This window comes from Grampus griseus, assembly GCF_964374135.1.
Source record: "Grampus griseus genome assembly, chromosome: 10".
NCBI lineage: Eukaryota > Metazoa > Chordata > Mammalia > Artiodactyla > Delphinidae > Grampus > Grampus griseus.
The window spans coordinates 68,069,884-68,088,866 of record NC_139004.1 but is presented as its reverse complement, the minus strand read 5'-3'; the positions used below and the strand labels follow the sequence as shown (position 1 = coordinate 68,088,866).

The 18,983-nt window shown below is 56.7% G+C and overlaps 1 protein-coding gene across 1 annotated transcript in view; it reads right to left on the bottom strand.

The window, feature by feature from the left end:
* Positions 1 to 18,983, bottom strand: part of DNAH1 (dynein axonemal heavy chain 1) — a gene marked incomplete at both ends in the record, with an annotated part of 79,055 nt that overhangs the window by 24,942 nt on the left and 35,130 nt on the right. Inside the window, 23 exon segments of the mRNA XM_082663598.1 lie at positions 514 to 618; positions 792 to 950; positions 1,171 to 1,290; positions 1,379 to 1,573; positions 2,368 to 2,545; positions 4,009 to 4,163; positions 4,543 to 4,634; positions 7,208 to 7,394; positions 7,487 to 7,573; positions 9,293 to 9,442; positions 9,899 to 10,012; positions 10,721 to 10,826; positions 11,110 to 11,298; positions 12,054 to 12,167; positions 12,397 to 12,560; positions 13,180 to 13,320; positions 13,966 to 14,145; positions 14,729 to 14,834; positions 14,994 to 15,115; positions 15,836 to 16,000; positions 17,543 to 17,755; positions 18,343 to 18,596; positions 18,676 to 18,874. Coding sequence (XP_082519724.1) covers positions 514 to 618; positions 792 to 950; positions 1,171 to 1,290; positions 1,379 to 1,573; positions 2,368 to 2,545; positions 4,009 to 4,163; positions 4,543 to 4,634; positions 7,208 to 7,394; positions 7,487 to 7,573; positions 9,293 to 9,442; positions 9,899 to 10,012; positions 10,721 to 10,826; positions 11,110 to 11,298; positions 12,054 to 12,167; positions 12,397 to 12,560; positions 13,180 to 13,320; positions 13,966 to 14,145; positions 14,729 to 14,834; positions 14,994 to 15,115; positions 15,836 to 16,000; positions 17,543 to 17,755; positions 18,343 to 18,596; positions 18,676 to 18,874 — 3,495 coding nt within the window.

The window sequence follows — 18,983 nt, the reverse complement described above, 5'->3', positions numbered from 1 at the left end:
CTCTATAGATGCCTCTCTGGCCCCTCCTCCTTCTGGGCTGGAGTCCTGATCCCGTGAGGGTAGGCTAATGGGACCCTCGCTGGCTAAGAGGAGAAATGGGGACATCAAGACAGGCCATGGGGGCTTACTCCCCCACCCCTGAGGAGCCCAGCCCCTGGGCAAATGGGGCTTTTAAGTAGAACCGAGTTGATTAATACCTGGGCTCAGCATCAACACAGGGGAGGCAGTGTGTATAGTTGGGAAGGGAGGCACTCTGACATCTCCCAGTCCCAGGTTCAAGTCCAGCTCTGCCACCGACTAGCTGGGCGCGACAGTTCTGAGCCTCAATTTCCTTGTTTGGGAAATGGGCACAATAATAACCACGCTGTGGGTCTGTGAGGATTCAGGAGATGATGCAAATAACCCCAGTCTGAGACCTGTGACCGTCAATGCAGCCTCTTCTCTGCAGTCACTATTCATCAAGGAGGACAGCCGCCACCCAGTGGGGCCCTCCCTGGGCAGGTCTGCAGTCACCTGCTTGCCCTCATCATCGTCCTCATCGTCAGTGGTGCTGCTGATGCCGCCGTCCTCTAGCCTGTAATCAAACACCAGCCCCTCCTCCGGAAAGAGCAAGGTCAGCTGTGAAGGACCAGGGAGAAAACCAGGCGGTGAGACCCGGTGGCTTGTGTGGCTACTTGTTTCTGGGGGCCGGGGCCTGGGGGACGGGGCCTGGGGGACGGCCCCAAAACACCCAGCATTCAGCGTATGCATCCCAGACCTTGGACCCCAGCCCAGGAGCTGCCGCCTCTCACGTTTTCTGTCTTCATCTTGATCCTGAGCCAGTGGCTGAAGCTGATGCGACTGGCGCTGTCCCCTGTGGCACCCACACTCCAGATCAGGGAGAAGATGAACCAGGGCTCGATCAGCTCTGGGATGCGACTCAGCTTTTTGGGAGGTATTTTCTTGAGGCCCTGGGGACAGAGGCGGGGACAGAACTAAGTGGCCTGAGGAAGCCAGGGGGTGGGGGCCATCCCTTGGCCTCTGCCGTAGTTTTGTGTCTGCAGCAGACTGGACAGGGTGTCCCATGACCCATGTGAGCCAATCTGATTCTCTCTTCCAGAAAGCTGGACTTGGGATTCAGGGCCCTCAGATGAGGAGAGAAGGCCCCCAGCCCACTGCTCAGAGCCGTACCTCTTTAGGCAGGAAGGGCTTGAAGAAGCAGTCCAGCAGCTTGAGGAGACTCATGGTCAGGTTGCTGTTGGTTGAGGTGATCACCTCCTTCACTGAGGACCGGACGAAAGTGATGGACCCCTACAGGGGATGGACACCCAGCTCTTGTGGCTGGTGGCCATAGCACCCGGCTGCCCCACCTGGGCCGGCACACCGTACTCTCACTCACCTCCAGGAAGCTGACAAAGAGGGCCTTGAACTGCTCCGCAAAGGGCTTGAGTAAAGCAGGGAGATGCCTCAGCCAGCACTCGACAAAGGGCATGAGCCCCAGGATGCTGGGCTCCAGGTACACCATACCGCAGCGGGATACTGTGGCTGGGGAGGCCACTGCCAGGTCCTGCACCTCAAACATCATGGTCATCGCCTGGTGCCAAGATGAACTGTGTGAGTGGGCCAGCCGCCAGCCTCCACGGCAGGGGAAAGGGCTGCGGGGCCATGGGGAGGTGTTGCCCATCCTGCAACTCTGGGCAGGCCACGGGGCAGGCGCTGGGCCAGGAACAGGGCTGGGGTGGGGGCAAATGCAGGAACCTTTTGGCCCTCAGCTGATAACACAGCCCTCCCCAGAGGCCAAGAAGGAGTCTAAGGAGATTCCTGGGAGCCCTCTGGCCAGCCTCGGGTCAGGGCATTTTGGGGTCCCTAGAGCCCTGGGGATATCCGATGGGAGCTGTGTGCTCTGCTCCAAAGCCCCGCACCTGTGTACATGGACACAGGGTCACACTGACATCCAGGTGTTCTCAGAAGGACTCAAGAGACTGGCTGCTCTTAGGCTCAGGCAATTCCCCTCCTTCTCTAAGAACTGCCCCACACTTCCCACCAGGCAGCTGTTCCCATGTTCTCCAGACTCCAGGCACATTGCCAGTATGCCTAACCCAGAATGGGCCGATATGACTGCAAATAGGCCTGGGAGGCACAGCATCAACCAGGAGCTGGGGTAGTTGTCCTGGCCCTAGGCTCGGAGCATCACAGAAAGTGGGTCTGCCGAAAGGGCAGCACTGAGCAGCTGTGTAGGACGTGCCTGCAGTACAGGAGCCTGGGGATGGGGATGGCGCTGTGGCCCCAAGAGGGAAGGGTGGAGGGGGATGAGGCTTGGCTAGCATGGTGTGCCCTGGGCCCACCTGGCTGCGAAGGAGAGCAGAGTGAGCAGACAGGCGGACACACCTCTGTGAGCTTGATTATCTCCCCGGAGCTGAGGCACAGCTTCTTGTTGTCGTCCAGCACCGTGTTCATGTTCTCAATCCAGATGGCATCTACCGGCCCATCGAACACGTACCACTTCTTGTTGGTGTCAGAGGTGATGGCCCCCACCCGGATGAGGGAGGAGAAAATCCCATCTGTCCTGCAGCCACCAGGGTGGAAAGGGCTGTAGGTGCAGGGGAGGCAGGGCGGCAAGCACAGCTGGCTCCCAGGGAAACCTGGATCCATGCTGGCCCTGCTCTGCTTTTGTTTTTTTCTTAAATATCTTCATTCATTTAAAAATTATAGCAGGGAAAATGGGACTTTTTGGTATAATAAATATAATGAAAATGTGTGCTTATATTCTCTCCCTGCTGAGTCCTCACTAAAGTTCTATTAAAGGAGAATGAAAAGTAATATCCCCAAAAGAAAAGGAAGATGAGGGGACTTTCCCAGTGGCGCAGTGGTTGAGAATCCGCCTGCCAATGCAGGCGATACAGGTTCGAGCCCTGGTCTGGGAAAATCCCACATGCCTCAGAGCAACTAAGCCCGTGCGCCACAGCTACGGAGCCTGCACACTACAGTCCATGAGCCACAACTACTGAGCCTGCGTGCCACAACTACTGAAGCCCACACGCCTAGAATCCACGCTCCACAACAAGAGAAGCCACCACAATGAGAAGCCCGCACACTGCAACGAAGACCCAACACAACCAAAAATAAATAAATTTACAAAAAACAAACAAACAACAACAAAAAAAACTATAGTGTCCTGGAATTTAAGAAAAAAAAGAAAGAAAAGGAAGATGGGGGAGGAGGCAACACAGAAACAGAGGTCCACACAGTCCCGGAAGATGGACAGAGATGGAGAAGGGGTAAATGACCTCGTAGAGAAAGCAGGGTCATGAGATATATCTAGTCCCTGCCAGAGAACCCAAGAAGCCTCAGACTTCAGAGGCATCAAATGCCAGGGAAGGGGGTGAGTAGGAGGGCATTTTTCTGGTCTGATCCCCAGGCCGCCACCTAACCACACAAGAGCCTGGAGTAGGCATGGGTGAGGCCCTTTACCAGAAATGGGGGAAGCTGGACAGGCCCACATTCAGAAAGATGGGTGACTGCCCCTCTCCAGTGCCCATCCTCCATTGGGTTCCTGAACACTGGGACCAAGAAGACACCCCAGCAGGACACTGGAGACTTCTCTGGAGAGACAGAATAGCCCTGGAGAAAACCCTCAGGTGCTGACATCTCTCCCAGTTTGGTGCACTTCCCCTAAAATGCACATCTCAGCCCAGGAGCAGAGGCCCCAAGAGAGACCACCAGCCTCTCGTGGGTACTAACAAAAGTCAACATGTACTGAGAGCTCAGCATGTGCTACACTGTCCCAGCCATCTTCCATAATAATGATGTCATTTTTTTCCCCACTTTGCAGATGAGGGACAAAGGCCCAGGGGGTGAGGTGGGTCACTCAGTGAGGAAGTGCAGTGGTGGGTAGAGTCCCAGGTATTTGGGCTTCAAAGCCAGAGCTCCCGACCTTCCACTTGGCTCAGGGAGGGAGGCGGCCCACGGCCCATAGCCTGCAAAGGTCTGGGAGCAGGGCAGTCACTGGAGGGGTCCCGGGCCACTCACCACTCATGGGTGAGCAGGTCAAACTCCCCGTACAGCTGGCCCATTGTGATGGACTTGGGGTTGAGCACGTAGTAGTTGACGGCCTCGTACACACCGCCGCTGATGGATGGCTGCCCTTTCAGCGACGTCATGGCAGCTGCCAGGACTCTGTAACACTGTGGAGAAGGGCCAGCCAAGAGTGAGCCTCCAAGCTCGCTGGAGAGAAGGGCTGAAGCGGGCTGTGGGCCACGGCGGGCAGGACGGTATTCTAAAGGCCAAGGAGGCACAAGTGGGGGCCAAGACCCCTGTTGAGGCTGCTCTACCCTCAGGTCCACTGTCTGGGTACTGGGCTGCCCAGCTAGGCTCCACTTATATTAGTCTTTTTTTTTTTTTAATTTTTATTTTATACTGGAGTATAGAGAACAAACTTATGGTTGCCAGGGGGAAAGGGTGGGGGGAGGGACAAATTGGGAGTTTGGAACTGACATGTACACACTGCTGTATTTAAAATAGATAACCAACAGGGACCTACTGTATAGCACAGGGAACACTTACGTTACTCTTGCCAGAGCCTGTGGGCCCAACGAGCATGAGGCCGTGCCGCACCACCGTGGTCTCATACAGCTGGATACACTTGGTCAGGAATCCTGGAAGGACATGGCAGGGAGCCCAGGGATCAGAGTGGGGGCTTAGATCCTGGTCCTGACACTAGCTTGCTGTGTGACCTGTGATGGGTTACCTCACTCCCTGCACCTCAGTTTCCTCATCTGTAAAATGGGGATGGTGGGGATGGCAGTAGTACCTACCTCATAGGTAGAGGCAGGTGAAGCCCTGAGCACACAGCCTGGCACAGAGCAGGAATTCTCTGCTAATGGCCAGCCATTATTTACATTGTGACTATTACTCCCTAACATCCACTGGTCGGGTGTCCAGCTGGCACAGGCTTGCTCAGTGAGGAACTGTCACAGGCCTCAAAATCAACTTCAGCTCCAAAGCTACCACCCAGCTTACTGAGAGCATGGCCCCAGGGAAGTGCTGGCCAACATGAGGCAAAATCCCAGGGACAAGATCCAGGGTCAGGGGCTTCCCTAGTGGCACAGTGATTAAGAATCCGCCTGCCGGGCTCCCCTGGTGGCGCAGTGGTTGAGAATCTGCCTGCCAATGCAGGGGACACGGGTTCGAGCCCTGGTCTGGGAAGATCCCACATGCCACAGAGCAACTAGGCCTGTGAGCCACAACTACTGAGCATGCATGTCTGGAGCTTGTGTTCCGCGACAAGAGAGGCTGCAACATTGAGAGGCCCACGCACCGCGATGAAGAGTGGCCCCTGCTCACCGCAACTAGAGAAAGTCCTCGCACAGAAACGAAGACCCAACACAGCCAAAAATAAATAAATAAATTTAAAAAAGAAAGAAATCCTGAATGCTAAAAATAACTTAAAAAAAAAAAAAGAATCTGCCTGCCAATGCAGGGGACACGGGTTCGAGCCCTGGCACCACAACTACTGAGCCTGTGCTCCAGAGCCCGTGAGCCACAACTACTGAGCCTGCATGCCACAACTACTGAAGCCCACGTGCCTAGAGCCCATGCTCTGCAACAAGAGAAGCCACAGCAATGAGAAGCCCGCACACCCGAAAGAAGAGTAGCCCCCGCTCACCACAACTAGAGAAAGCCCACGCGCAGCAACAAAGACCTAATGCAGCCAAAAATAAATAATAAATAAATAAATAAAAGATCCAGTGTCGGTCAGGGTCTCTGACTGACCAAGACCAGAGCTGTAGGGGCAGCTGCCTGCTGCAGTGGCAGGCCAGACCCACACAGGTAGGGAATGAGCACATCACTTTAGCCCAAGAAGAGGGGTCCAGGAGAACGATGCAGGTCTGGGGCCCCTGCCAAAGGGACAAGATCCAGTTATTTGGTGCTGGCAAAGCTGCCCCAAGGCCGTGAGGGAGAGAAGAGTTTGAGGCTTCATTCAACTCGCCTGCTGGGGCCTCAGCAGGCCAGGGGGGTGCTTAGGGCCGCATATTTAATGAAGAACGGTGAAGGGCAGGGGTGTGGATAGGCTCACCATCTTCCCCCATCCCAGACATCAAACCCTATTCCCACCCCAAGCAGGTGAGGATGAGGCAGAGGAGAGCCTCTGTCAAGGAGTAAAAAGGCCAAGGGTGTGGTCCAAGCTGTGACTGCTCCTCCACGGGGAGGAAGGGCAGCACCTGCTTCCCCACTGTGAAATAATAGGCAATCTCTGTATCGTCTCTGTTCCTGGTTCCTGATGCATAGCTCCTCAAACCCTTGTAAATAGGGGTGCTTGGAGAACCTTCAAGTTCCAATATTTAGTCTCTGGTTCCTGACACAGAACTCCTAACTGTGTAATTTCCCAAGTGTTAGGAACATCTTATGTTCTAATGAGGCAACTCTTGGTGGTGAACTCCTGGGAGGGGACTGGTCACCGGAAGAAGCTTGGAACTTTCAGGCCCACCCTCATTCTCCGGAGATGGGAGAGGGTCTGAAAGTGGAGTTAATAAGTGACCATGCCTGCATGATGAATCCTCAGAAAAAGATCCCAAAAGTAAGGGTTTGGAGAACTTCTGGATTGGTAAACACATCCACGGGCTGGGAAGGTGACTCACCCCCACTCCACAGGGACAGACCTCGCCCTATGTATCTCTTCATCCCGCTGTTCATCTGTATCCTTTTTATCACATCCTTTATCATATAATAAATCAGCAAGCGTTCGTGTTTCCCTGAGTTCTTTGAGCTGTTCTAGCAAATGATCAAGCCAGAGGGGGGCGGGGTCATGGGAACCTCTGATTTGTAGCCAAATAGGACAGAGGTTGTGGGTAACCTGGGGACCCAGTACTTGTGACTAGTATCTGAAGTGGGGGCAGTCTTGTGGGACTGAGCCCGTAACCTGTGGGGTCTATGCTAACTCTGATTAATGTCAGGATTGAATTGAATTGTAGAACACAGCTGTGTTCGAGAATTGATGAGCGTGGGTAAAACCCCATACATCTGGTGTCAGAAGTGTTGATGTGAGAGTGAAGGAGAGTTTTTCCCTAGACTCCCACCACCTGAAGTGTCCCAGCGGAGATAGGGGCAGAGAGCCCCAGCCTGCAGCATGCCTGGCCAGGCGGGAGGGACCCTGAGGCTGGACTGCAACCTGGGGTGGCTGGACCCAGCCCTCCTCTGGCACCACAGGACGGTAGGGCCAGGGGCTCACCATCCACATCCTTGAGGTTGTTCTTCTCACAGGCCTTGCGTATGGCCTCATCTAGGTTGCCGTAGTCAGTCACCTCCTCCTTGATGGTGGGGAACAGGTCAGACACGATCCCAGAGAAGAGCTTGAGGTCCTCCTGCAGGAACTTGGGCACATTCACGTCTCGGATGGCCCGGAGGCAAATCAGCTCCTGCAGCAGAGGCCCAGGTCAGACACCCCTCTAGCTGCTCCAGAGCCTCCCTAGAGCCCCACTCCCCAGACACCTCTTTGGATGCAGCTCACCTCATCCATGCTGGGGTTTTCTCGCTTAAGGTTCCCGGCAGCTGAGATCACAGTCTTCACAGCTCTCATCCCGAAGTCATAGTGATCCTGTCACCACCATACAGGAGGAGGGGTGGGTGAGCATTGTCCCTCTCGGGTCTTTTGTCTGGAACACTGTCTCCCACCTGACACCTGGCCGTGCCTCATCGCCTAGCTCATAGCTGAAGTGTCACTTCCCCTGCAGGCCATCCGCACCCACCTGCATTCCCCAGCCTGGGCCAGGTGCCCCACTTTGGGTTCCTGTGGTGCCCTCTACTTCACTGCCCCAGTGGCCCACTCCCCTTACCAGGTTACCTATCCTGCACCCCTGCTTGCCTCTTGGCCCCTGAGGGTGAGGAGTCTGCCTTGGTCATGGCTCAATCCCTGTGGTCCCAGCACAGCGCCAAGGGCAGGGAGGCACTCAAGTTTTGTTCAAAAAGGGGATGAAGGAGTTTCCCATCTGTGCCACAAGCAGACTTGCCTCGATGGCCTTTAAGCTTCCTTCTAACATTCATCATATCTCTCCAGACCCACCCTTTCGGCCGTACTACCTTGGCTTTCCCCGCTTTTGCCTCTGGTTCTGTTTCTCTCCATTATATAGCAGGTGTGTTGGAAATAGTTAAACTTATCATTTTGCCTCATGGTGCCAGACCAGGAAGCTACATCTGGACCTGACCCACAGACCAGCACATTTCCCAGAAATCTTGGACTTGGAGCTGGATGAAGAGACTGGGCTTGGCTTTGGGTCATCAGCACTTGGGAAGGGTTGATTGCATTTCCAGAACAATGTGGGGATAGCTGCTCTATTGAGGGGGTACGTTGTTGAAAGTGGATGGTTAGAAAGAAGGGTGTGTGGAAGCGCTGGCACCTATGGTGCACTCTGTGGACAGCTGCCGTTTTTCCCAGTAACAGAAGGCTCCTCTAGCCCATGGGTTTCGGTGGGCCCCACCTGTTCAAAGGCAGTATGGTCTCCCAAGCCACAGTGATGGGTGTTCATGCATGAGCAGGTCACCTAAAGAGGGCCCATTAGGGTGACACCAGGGACCTTTTTGGAACCATTAAGAAACTAAGCTGGGGGGCTTCCCTGGTGGCGCAGTGGTTGAGAGTCTGCCTGCCGATGCAGGGGATGCGGGTTCGTGCCCCGGTCCAGGAAGATCCCACATGCCGCGGAGCAGCTAGGCCCGTGAGCCATGGCCGCTGAGCCTGCACGTCCGGAGCCTGTGCTCCGCAACGGGAGAGGCCACAACAGTGAGAGGCCCACATACCGCAAAAAAAAAAAAAAAAAAAGAAACTAAGCTGGCAGCATGTAAGCCCAGAGCTAGGGCTCATCTGTGCCACCGCAAAGGGGGAGCCTGCCTGAGACTGGAGCCAAACAGGAAAGCTCATCCACCAGTGCTGGTGCCTATACCAACAGCATGTGCCCTAGAACCTGGGCTCAGCTCACTGAGGGGAAGGCCCTGGTGTTGGGAGGTTCGGGTGGAGCGGGTGCTGGTTGTCCCACTCTGGTCCCACGAGACCTAGGTGCACTTGCTATCCAGCCTTGGATTGTGTGGCTCTTGGTCTCTTACTGGCTGACCCTCGCTTGCACCTGAACTGGCCCAGGTGGGCATCTGTTCCTGGCTCCTGTTCCAGCTCCCCTGTGCACCACATGAGCCTGGCCAGGCTCCTGCCTACTTAGGACCTCAGTGACCTCAGCTGAGAAATGGGGATGTAATACCTATCTCCTAGGGTTGCTAGGGGAAGGCAGCAGCTCTCAGACCCTGGAAGCTGGTTAGGGCATGACCTCACCTGGGAACTGAGCTGCTCGGAGGATAGCTTGAAGGTGGTCGTGATCTTCTTGGCCAGCACATTGGCCTCGTTGAAGCCAAAGGAGTAGAGAGAGATCTCAGCGATCATGGCGTAATCTGGAACCATCATGGCTACAGGCCGGAACAGTGCCTGGGGCACATGGTGTACGTGTGAATGGAGAGGCCAACCTCCCCTCCCAGAGCACCACCTGCTCTCTGGACTGTCTGGTCCTCTGAAGGAAGCTTCACTGCCCTCCTCCCCCACCGACGCTTGGATCCTCCCTCCACTGCGCCTACCACAGCTGAGGCTTATACGCCCCTATGAGTGGATCCCTCTGCCCGTTAGAAACCAGTCCTTTGTGTTAACTTGAACCTGCCCCTTACCTTCTGCCAAGCCCTGAGGACAAGCCTGGGCCCTCCTCTCCATGGCTTGGGGTGGGCTTCAGGGCCCCTGGGCAGGAGGGCTGCCATGGGGAAGCACAGTCCCTGATGTCCAGCAGCTGTGTGTACTTGCATAAGTGCTTTAGCATCTCGGAGCCCAGGCCACAGCTCTGGTGTTTCCCAATACCCTGAGCAGCCTCCTGGACAAACCTAGGTCCGAACTCACCTTCAGGTTATCGGGCAGCTCCGTGCGACCAGCGTATCCCGGGTTCATGGTGATAAACACAGCGCAGGACTGCACAAGTGGGATCTCAACACCTTCAAACATGAAGCGGTCCACCTACAGGGGTAGGGAGGGGTTGGCTCACCTGCCGCATCCTCTGGATGTTCCCCCTCATCCCCTCTTGATGTCCCTGTCCTGACTATAACCGGTCAGCCTGGACTGGACCCCTGACCATGGGTTGGCTCCTCTCTCAGGATCTGGCCTAAGACCTCTGGTCCCACTGGCTACCCGTGGCCTCCCAGGTCCCGGCTCCCCTTCCCTTCACATATCTTCTTCCACCCCCATTTCCCAACACTGATTCTCCTTAGACCTGGGCAAACTCAGCCCTTACTAGGACCCAGGGCCTTACTGGGGTTGGGACACCTGCCAGCCTCCCAGCTCTTATCCCCAGGAGAAGACCTCTGACCACCCTGAACAAAACTAGAAGGACAAATGGCTGGGACTTTCCATAACGGTCAGGATGTGGGGAGGGACCGCTTCATCTACTGCAGCTTGGCCTAGGAGCTGTACCCAGAGTGGGGTAAGGATATGGGGCTCCCCGACTGGCTTCAGAAGTCCCCCAGAGACAGCTCTTCTGGGGTGGGGGGGACTGCCCAGTCCCCTGTGAGATGAGAGAGGCTGGGCTTAGGGCAGGCCTGAGCACCTGGCTTCTCACCCCACCAGTGTGGGGGGCTGCAAGGCGGCATGGGCGGGACGGGTATAGCTGAAGGGAAAACGTGGTCAGTTGCGGGAGGCGTGGACGGGGGTGGCCCCCGGGAGGCTCACCCGCTGTTGCTGCGCCTTCTGGATGGTGGTGATCTGCTGCGCCACCACAGACAGCACCTCGATATCGATGCGATTGAACTCATCGAAGCAGGCCCAGGCCCCAGCACTGAGGGGAGAATGTTGAGGGGGGATATGAGTTCAGAGCCCCCTGGCACCTCCAAGGGCCCCCGCTGACTCTGCTGGGGAGGAAGCCCTCAGTGGCGCTCTCTGTCAGCTCAGCCACAATCCCACCGCCCACCACCCCGTCCCAGTGGCCGCCAGGGGCCGAGCCTTTGACTCCTGTTATCCCATCCCCTCCCCTCCACCAAACCGTGAGGCTCCTCTCGGCAGTGTCCCGGGAGAGCTCAGCCTTCTTGCCCTGTCTGTGCCACCTGCACACCCAGCCTTACCTGGCCAGGCCCTTGAAGAACTTGCCCATGGCCATGACGTCGAGCTGGTCGGAGCAGTTGAACACAACGGTCTGGATGGCCAAGGCCTTGCCCAGGTCTTTTGTGGTCTCAGTTTTCCCTGTGCCAGCTGGGCCAGCTGGGGCACCCCCAAACTTGAGGTGCAGGGCCCCAGTCAGGGTCAGGTAGCACCTGCGGGAGTGAGAGGAGATGGGTGTGGGCCGTGCACCTTCCTCAGGAGTCCCACAGGCACGAGGAGAGACAGCCCCCATCCCCCACCGTCTTGGGCCCTGTGGAGGGGCAGCTCCTGCTCCTCCCCGTTCTCAGGGCCCCAGGCGGGCCCAGCCCTGGCTGCCAGGGTCAGGACTGGAGCCCTCAGCCACCTGGCCAGTGCTCCCCCACCCCATGGCCCTGCAGGGCTTGGCTCAGGGACCTGCCAGGATGGCTGACCTGTGGCCACTCTTCCCTTCCTTTCCTCAAAACCCAATTTGAAAATCCAGCTGCTACTAAATACAGACAGCCAGAGGAAACAACTGATTGCTTTAGAAGAGAACTGTTCACTTTGTAAAGGGACTCGCCCATTGTTTCTCTCAAGATCAATTCCTCTCTCGTGCTGAAAGGAGGATCTGACTGATAAAATCAGTAAAGCCCACACCCATTAGATGCTTACTGAGCACCACACAGGTGCTAAGAGCTTTACACATCAGCTCACAAAACTCTCATAACCACCCTGAGGAAGCTGCAGAGGAAACTGAGGCATAGGGGGCGTTGAGCCACCTGCCCAAGGTCGCCCAGCCCATGACAGGCAGAGCCAGTTTTAAACCCGAAAGCTGAGCTACTAACCTTTGATGGACTGACTGCGCCTTGTGGGCCCTGGACTCCTGGGCCAGTCAGAACTGGAGGGAGGGGCCCAGTGTGGGAGGGTACGTGGGGAGGGGGGCACTCACCTGTCTGTGAGGGGCGTGATCACCAGCCTCCCACTGTTGCCTAGGTACTCGTAGCCATAGATGAACTTGGCATTCACAGCCCGGGTGTACAGGTTGTTATTCATCCAGTAGTACCTGGTTTTGCAGGGAGATAGGTTCCCAGGCCATGTGGACCACGGGCCATTGTGCAGGGTATGTGGTAGGCGAGAGGCGGTTATTTTGGGGAGTGAAGTCATCTAGGCGCCCAACTTGCCCCAGGGCCCCGAGGGCTGGGACCACCCTATTGTAGTTGACTCCCCACGTCCCTTGACCCCTCCTGCTGCTGCTCTGGCCCTGGACATGGCCACACCACCTGCCTCCTCACCTCAGCTGTGAGATCCACTCGAAGTCATTCACACTGACCACGTTCTCCTGAATCAGCTTGTTCACCACATCCTTGGCGTGGACCTCGATGACGATTAGCGCTGACAGCACAGCTCGCTGCATGGGGGACAGCTTCCCCCGCACCAGTGCCACCAGGTCACTGAGCTGCAGGAGTCAGGGGACACCATCAGGAATGGGCAGGGCCACACTGCAGGCAGGCTTCCCCTCCCTTGTTGAGAGGGTGGGCTTCCGCCAGGAACAACCCCTCTATTCTGGGGGCTTCTGATGGTCTGGGATGGGTGGGGTGCAGTGACCAGGCAGGGGGAAGGCAGGCAGGGCACTGGTCACATGGGAAGTCTGGCAGGGAAGTGATAAAAACGGAGGCACATGCATGGCATCTGCCTCCCTGCAGCTTATGGTGTCAAGGGCCAGGTGAGGTGGTGGGGCCTGGCGAGGAGCTTGAGGAAGGAGTGTGGTGAGGAGCTAGTGCACAGAGTGAGCGCAGGCTGCGGGGTAGCCCAGGAGGGCTCCAGGAGGAGGCTCCCACCGTGACCTTCGGGAGAGGGGCATCTGCCTGTCCTCAGAGCTCCCCTCAGAGCCCCAATACCTCCCACTTGTGGCTGGTCATGAGACACTCATTTCAAGGGTGTCTAACTTTCTACTCTTTGGCTCCAACCACAGGCCTCTTCCAGGATCAGTACACAACAAAGCTCCTGGAGGGCCTGGGCTCTCCCAGGGTGTAGGGTGTTTGTGGGGAGCAGATGGTGACCCCCTTGAGTCTCACCTGCCGGGCAAGCTGGGGGAACAGCTGGGTACTGAGGTTGCTGGCCTCCAGAGCCTCTTCCACCTCCATGGTCCAGTAGGTCTGGCACCCAGCTATGGTCACCTGGCCAGGCCAGTTCAGAACCCACTGAGTCCTGAGTAACTGGGACGATAACACAGACGGGGCTGACCCAGGAAGCTGCCAGCCCCGACCCTGCACACTGTTTTTCCCTTAAATGTCATCTGTGCTTCTGGTCTCAGGTTGTTAATTCCACCTCGAAAGCAGAGAAGCCATTAAGCTCTGGGCCTCTCAGGGCTGGGCAGAGTCATTACTTCCTCTGCAGAGGAGACCTGGAAGCAGAGAGGTGGGAGCCCAGGACTGGGGAACACACAGTCCTGGGTTCAAATCCTGACTGCCACCTATGAACCACATGCCCTTTGTGCAGGAAACATCTCTCGGCTACTTTGTAGGATAAGGCTTAACACCCAGGCTAGCCACTGATTGTGGGGCTGAGAGAGGTAATGGGGGTGAAGTCCCATCCCAGGGCCTGGCACACAGCGAGTGCATGAAACATAACCATAGCAACTGATTATCACTAGGAGCCAGTCTCACTTTTTAGAGGTTGTTTTCAGATTCCTCCCTGAGTGGGCCCCAAGGACCCTTTGCCCCCAGAGACACTCTGGCTGACTGAGGATGAGGTAGACAGGTAGCCCAGCCCCCGTGATAGAGCACAGAGGCACTGAGAAAGGAGCAAACGGAAGAACGAGTAGGTTGGGAGACTGTGCTGGGAGGGGAGGCATGGCTCACTGTGGGGTAGGCCTTGATGGCTCTCTCGATGATGTCCCGCACACTGGCCTTCATGCTGTGTTCCACCTCCCGCAGCCAGTCCTCCACGTTGCTGGATGGGTAGATGGAGAAGGACAACTGCACCTCCTCACCCTCTGCCGAGTACATATGTGTGATCTCCAGGTCCTCCTGGAAGAGCAGCTGTGGGCAGGGGGCAGTTAAGAGTGAGGTTACCCTCAGTGTGCCCAGAAGCCCTGCCCACCAGAGCCCCAGTGCTGACCCCGCCTGTGCCCTCCACCTTCAGAAGGCGGCTCTCACATTTAGAAGAGAGCTCCACCTTGGCTGGGTCTTCCCTGACTGCTTGTGGGCAAGATGAGACTGCCTTGTCCCCAGCTGTGGCACAGCCCACTTGGGGAAGGAGACTAAGCCTGCCCTGCATGTCCCCCTCCTGCGCAAGCCTGTGTGGCCTCCCTCGTAGACGAAGATGAGGGCAAGGAGAGTCAGGAGCCTCTGGCCTCATGGGTTTCTCAACCTAGCCAGAACCTCAGTGTATGGCAGGGGCCAGGGATCCCCTGGGTGAGCTGGGAGCAAGGGTCCCCCAACCCTGAGCCAAGGGCTCTGCAGCTGACCTTCCTCCCACAGGCCCCAGGTATGTCTCTAAGAGCCAGGAATCTCACTTGCCACCTCATTTCCTGCTAAAGAGACTTGAGGTGAGAGAAGAGGTGTGCTCCCTGGGAAGGTGCCCCAGTGCTCCTGGCCCTGAGCCCTTGGCCCAGTTACCCACCTGGGCGATGTTCTCAAAGCACTTGCGCAGGTGGGGCTGCACAGCTGTGGGGTCCTTCGTCTGGGACAAGATCTCGAGTAGCTCATCGTCAGACAGGAAATAGAATCTGCCAGGGGAACAGGGGTGAGGGAGTGGGTCAGGCAGCCACTGGGTCCCAGCTGCCCCAGTACCACTGACATCCCCTGCACCCCAGCCTGGAGGGGCACTGGGGCCCCAGCCTCGTGGGCAGGCACTGACACAATGGGCATGGGCCAGTGGTGCCCACCTGGGGAAGGCGCTCCTCTTGGTCTCCAAGTACTTGCTGAGGCCCTTCTGCACCATGTCCAGCAGCTTGTTGCAGTCCCGCAGGCTGTCCAACAGCCTCTGGTCAGAGCACACATTGATCACCTGGATGGCCCGGGTCAGAGAGAAACTGGAAGTAAGAGCGGTCTGACTGGGAAACAGCAAGGTGGGCTCAGAGAGGACCCATGCCTGCCACGTAGAGACCTTCAGTGGGGCCCGTGAAGAAATGGGGGCAGGAAAATTGCCCCGAGCCAGGGGCTGCCTCCATCACCCCTGTCAGCCCCACAGAAAAGAAGTCTATGATCAAAATAAATAGGGTTAACCAATACCAAGTAATTTGATTTGCTGTAGGACTTGTCAGGGTCTTTAAAAATACTAATGTGGGGCTTCCCTGGTGGGGCAGTGGTTGAGAGTCCGCCTGCCAATGCAGGGGACACGGGTTCATGCCCCGGTCCGGGAAGATCCCACATGCCGCAGAGCGGCTAGGCCCGTGAGCCATGGGCGCTGAGCCTGCGTGCCCGGAGCCTGTGCTCCGCAACGGGAGAGGCCACAACAGTGAGAGGCCCGCGTACCGCAAATAAAATTAATTAATTAATTTAATTAAATAATAAAAATACTACTGTGGACTGCAAATCTCCAAGTGGAAAATCATCAACTGCTGTGTTTCTGAGGAATGTCTCTCAAGACTGGGGAGCCCACCCAGGGGGACACGGGCCAAGACCAAAGCCCTGGACTTGTCCTCCAGTCTTTCTTGTTCAGTAGAGACAAGACCAGGAGGCTCCCCGGTAGTCCCAGCTTCCCCCTCCCATCCCCGGGTGAGCTCGCCTCCCGGTTCTCGTAGGCATTCTTCATGATCTTCCTCCAGATCCGCTCCATGGTCTGGTAGCGCTTGCTCTCTACCGGCAACTGCCGGTTGATGTCTTCAGAGCTGAAGATGGGTTCCAGGTAGAGCCAAGCCCGCTGACAGTTCAGCCACTCCTCTAGCACCTCCTGAACAGGGCATGGACTGTCAGGGCCTGGGGTCCAAGTTGGGTCCTGTCCCCCATGACGTAGACATTCTATCCCACTAGAGTTCTAGGCAGAGCACTGGGCACCAGAGCCAGTGTCCACGGGAAAATTTCTAGATGGCGCTGTCAGCCACGGTACTCCAGGGAACAAAGAGGCTGCATGGATGTCTGCCCTCCAGAGAAACCGCAAATCCCCCACAGGATGCCCAACCCTCCAACAGAGCCAGGGGAGCCACTCTTCTTATGAGAGAACCACGCCCCAACCAGCAAACCCTAAAGTAACAAGGAAAGAGCCCAGTGCATGGAAGACCAAACCAGTCTCCTCTCCTGGGAGGACTTTGGGTCTATGACCCCTCGATTCTTTGAGGTGTACTGGGACTTGAGCTTGAGATCCCCTAAAATACTCTGTGAAACATCAGTCCAAGAGTGAGACCTCTTCAAGCCACTTTCCCCTCTGCCTCCAGATTCCCCTTTCCAAATTTATCTCTTGCCATTTCCTATCAGTGCAAACACATTCATTCATTCGTTCATTCTCTTCTTCATGAGACAGTGTGCTGTGGCCAGCCTGTGTCAGGCCCAGGTCAAGTCCATGTGGGATCCAGAGGAAACAGAGGAGGGTGTGGTCCCTGCCCTTGAGGAGCCCACAATCCTCTAAACAGCCAGTTCTGCCTCTGAATCACCAAGGGCCCAGTGTGTGTGATGGGTTCTGTAAGAGGCACCGACCAAGGGCCTCGATGGGAATACCTTGCAGGCAGGTGTGGGGGAATCAATGAGGGCCGCTCGATGCTGAGCCCTGGAGGAGATGGAACTCCAGGTAGAGAGGACAGTGTGAGCAAAGGACGGAGACCCAGGGACAATGCTGATGAGCTCAGGCCTCTCTGGGTGACCCAAGGAACATACAGGCAGGTCCTGCTCACTCAGCTTCTGGTCTTCACTGGAAGTTTCTGAACAGCTCCCAGAAAGGGGCTGTCAGAATCATACCAGTAGGCCTGGCCCTGGCACTGACCTCAGGGTTCTGCAGATAGTGCCGGCCACTGGCCTTGAGAGCCCCAAAGAGCAGCGGTCCTAGTGCCCTGGCTCTCTTACCCCAAGCCAGCTCCAAGTGAGAAGCTGCGAGTGAGAAGCTCAGGGCCGAGTAGGAGGGGACTTTGAGGAGCCTCAGGGCCTTGTGGTGTCCAGCCCAGAAAGTCCTGAGACTGGAGGTCCTAGCTGTCCCAAGCCTAGGCATCACTTTGGGGGTCTGCTGGCAGCTCTCACACCCCTCCTCAGCTGCAGCTTTGGACCAAACACTGGCCCCACCGGCACGTTCTGAATTGCCTCCTCCAGCAGCCGAACCTGAGACGGAGAGCGCCATTCTAGTCCCCCTCCTCTTTGTGAGGGGACTGGCAGAGAGCCAGGAGCTGTGCAAACCTTCAGCAAGGCACTCCAGCACTTCCAGCCCCACCCAGACACCATAAAGAGCAGCCTTGGGACAGGGTGCTGCGAGGGTGGGGGGATGGGGGAGGGGAGGACACAAAGGGCCCACCTGGGTCAGCTTCAGCTTGTTCTCCCAGGAGTTGATGCGTTGCTCGAAGGGCTTCTTGTAGGGCGAGAAGGTCATGCTCTGGGTCATGACGATGTGGTCATCAAGCAGTTGAGAGGCCTCATCTGGGCTCTTGAGGATGTAGGTCTCTGTCTCCTTGTAGGGCATCACGTTGAACAGGATGGTGGACCACTCCTTCTCCATCTTGTCCAGCGCCTGGAGTAGGAACGAGTCAAGGCTGGGTCCCGGGAAAGAGCCGGCCCACACTGAGCAGCACTGGGCGGGGAAGGGCAGGTTCTACCCGGCCATGATCTTCACTCAGGCCCCCTCAACAAACTCTCAGCTTGTCTGGTCAACAAATCCCCCATGGACCCTCATTGGAATCCAAGGCTGACTCGCTCTCACATGTGGTGTATGTGTACAACATGCATGAACAAGCATGTTGGGAGGCAGCTAAGGCACTGGTTAGGAGCTCTGGTCCCAGTTCCAGCCCTTATTGGCTATGCCACCTTGGCCAATTGCTGAACCTCTCTGAGCCTTAATTTGCTCATCTGTTAAATGAGGTAATGCTATCAGCACCTTCCTGAGAGAGGAATAACTTGAGAGGAATAACTGAATAATAATAGGGGTGGTAGACACCATGCCAAGCACTTCATATGCATTATTAACGCACTTAATAGGATGCACCTCAACCTCTTGGCCTGGTGAATGGGGCCCCAGGGATAGGGCCCAGTACTGTCACATTCCCACACCATTGGGCAGCATGTGGGTGGGGCAGGGCGGGCCTGCTGGTGGTGGCCCACCTGCTCGATGGCGTACTCCTTGCCAGCCACCTTGGCCACCTTGCTGATGCTCTCAGTGTGGTCCTGCAGGTTCATCTCAAGGCAGCGGGCGAAGGTCAGGTTGGCCTTGGGCCTGACATTAATGTTGATCTCATTGGACAGCATGTCCCAGTGGTGGGTCCTCATGCCAGGGTTGCGTAGCCCCTGGATCAGCGGGATGTACGGCTTGAACTCCTCAATGCGGGCCTGGATGTCTAAGGCCACATCCTGGCAGGCTGCCGGGCAGGGCAGGCAGGGGTGAGAGGCAGCTGGCACAGGCAGGGAAGGAGGGGACGGGCTGGCTGGGCTGCCTACCTGGGATGTCCTTGAACTGCTTCACGCACTTGTGCATGGTCTTGAACGACTCGATGACGTTCTTCTCCAGCTGCTCTGCGTCGATGGCTGACAGGGGGTCGTTCATCCAGCTCTCTGACCAGCGCAGCCAGTCGGAGGCTGTGGTCCAGAGGTCCAGGTAGGGCTGGAACTCCTTCACCATCCTGGAGAGCTTGTCATACTGCAGGGGCAGAAAAGCTGGGGCTGCGTCGGGGTGCTCCCCAGTCTCTCTCCACGCTGCTCCTTCTGGGGCCCCTCCTTGCTCCTGGCTGCTGTCCCTGATCCTGTCC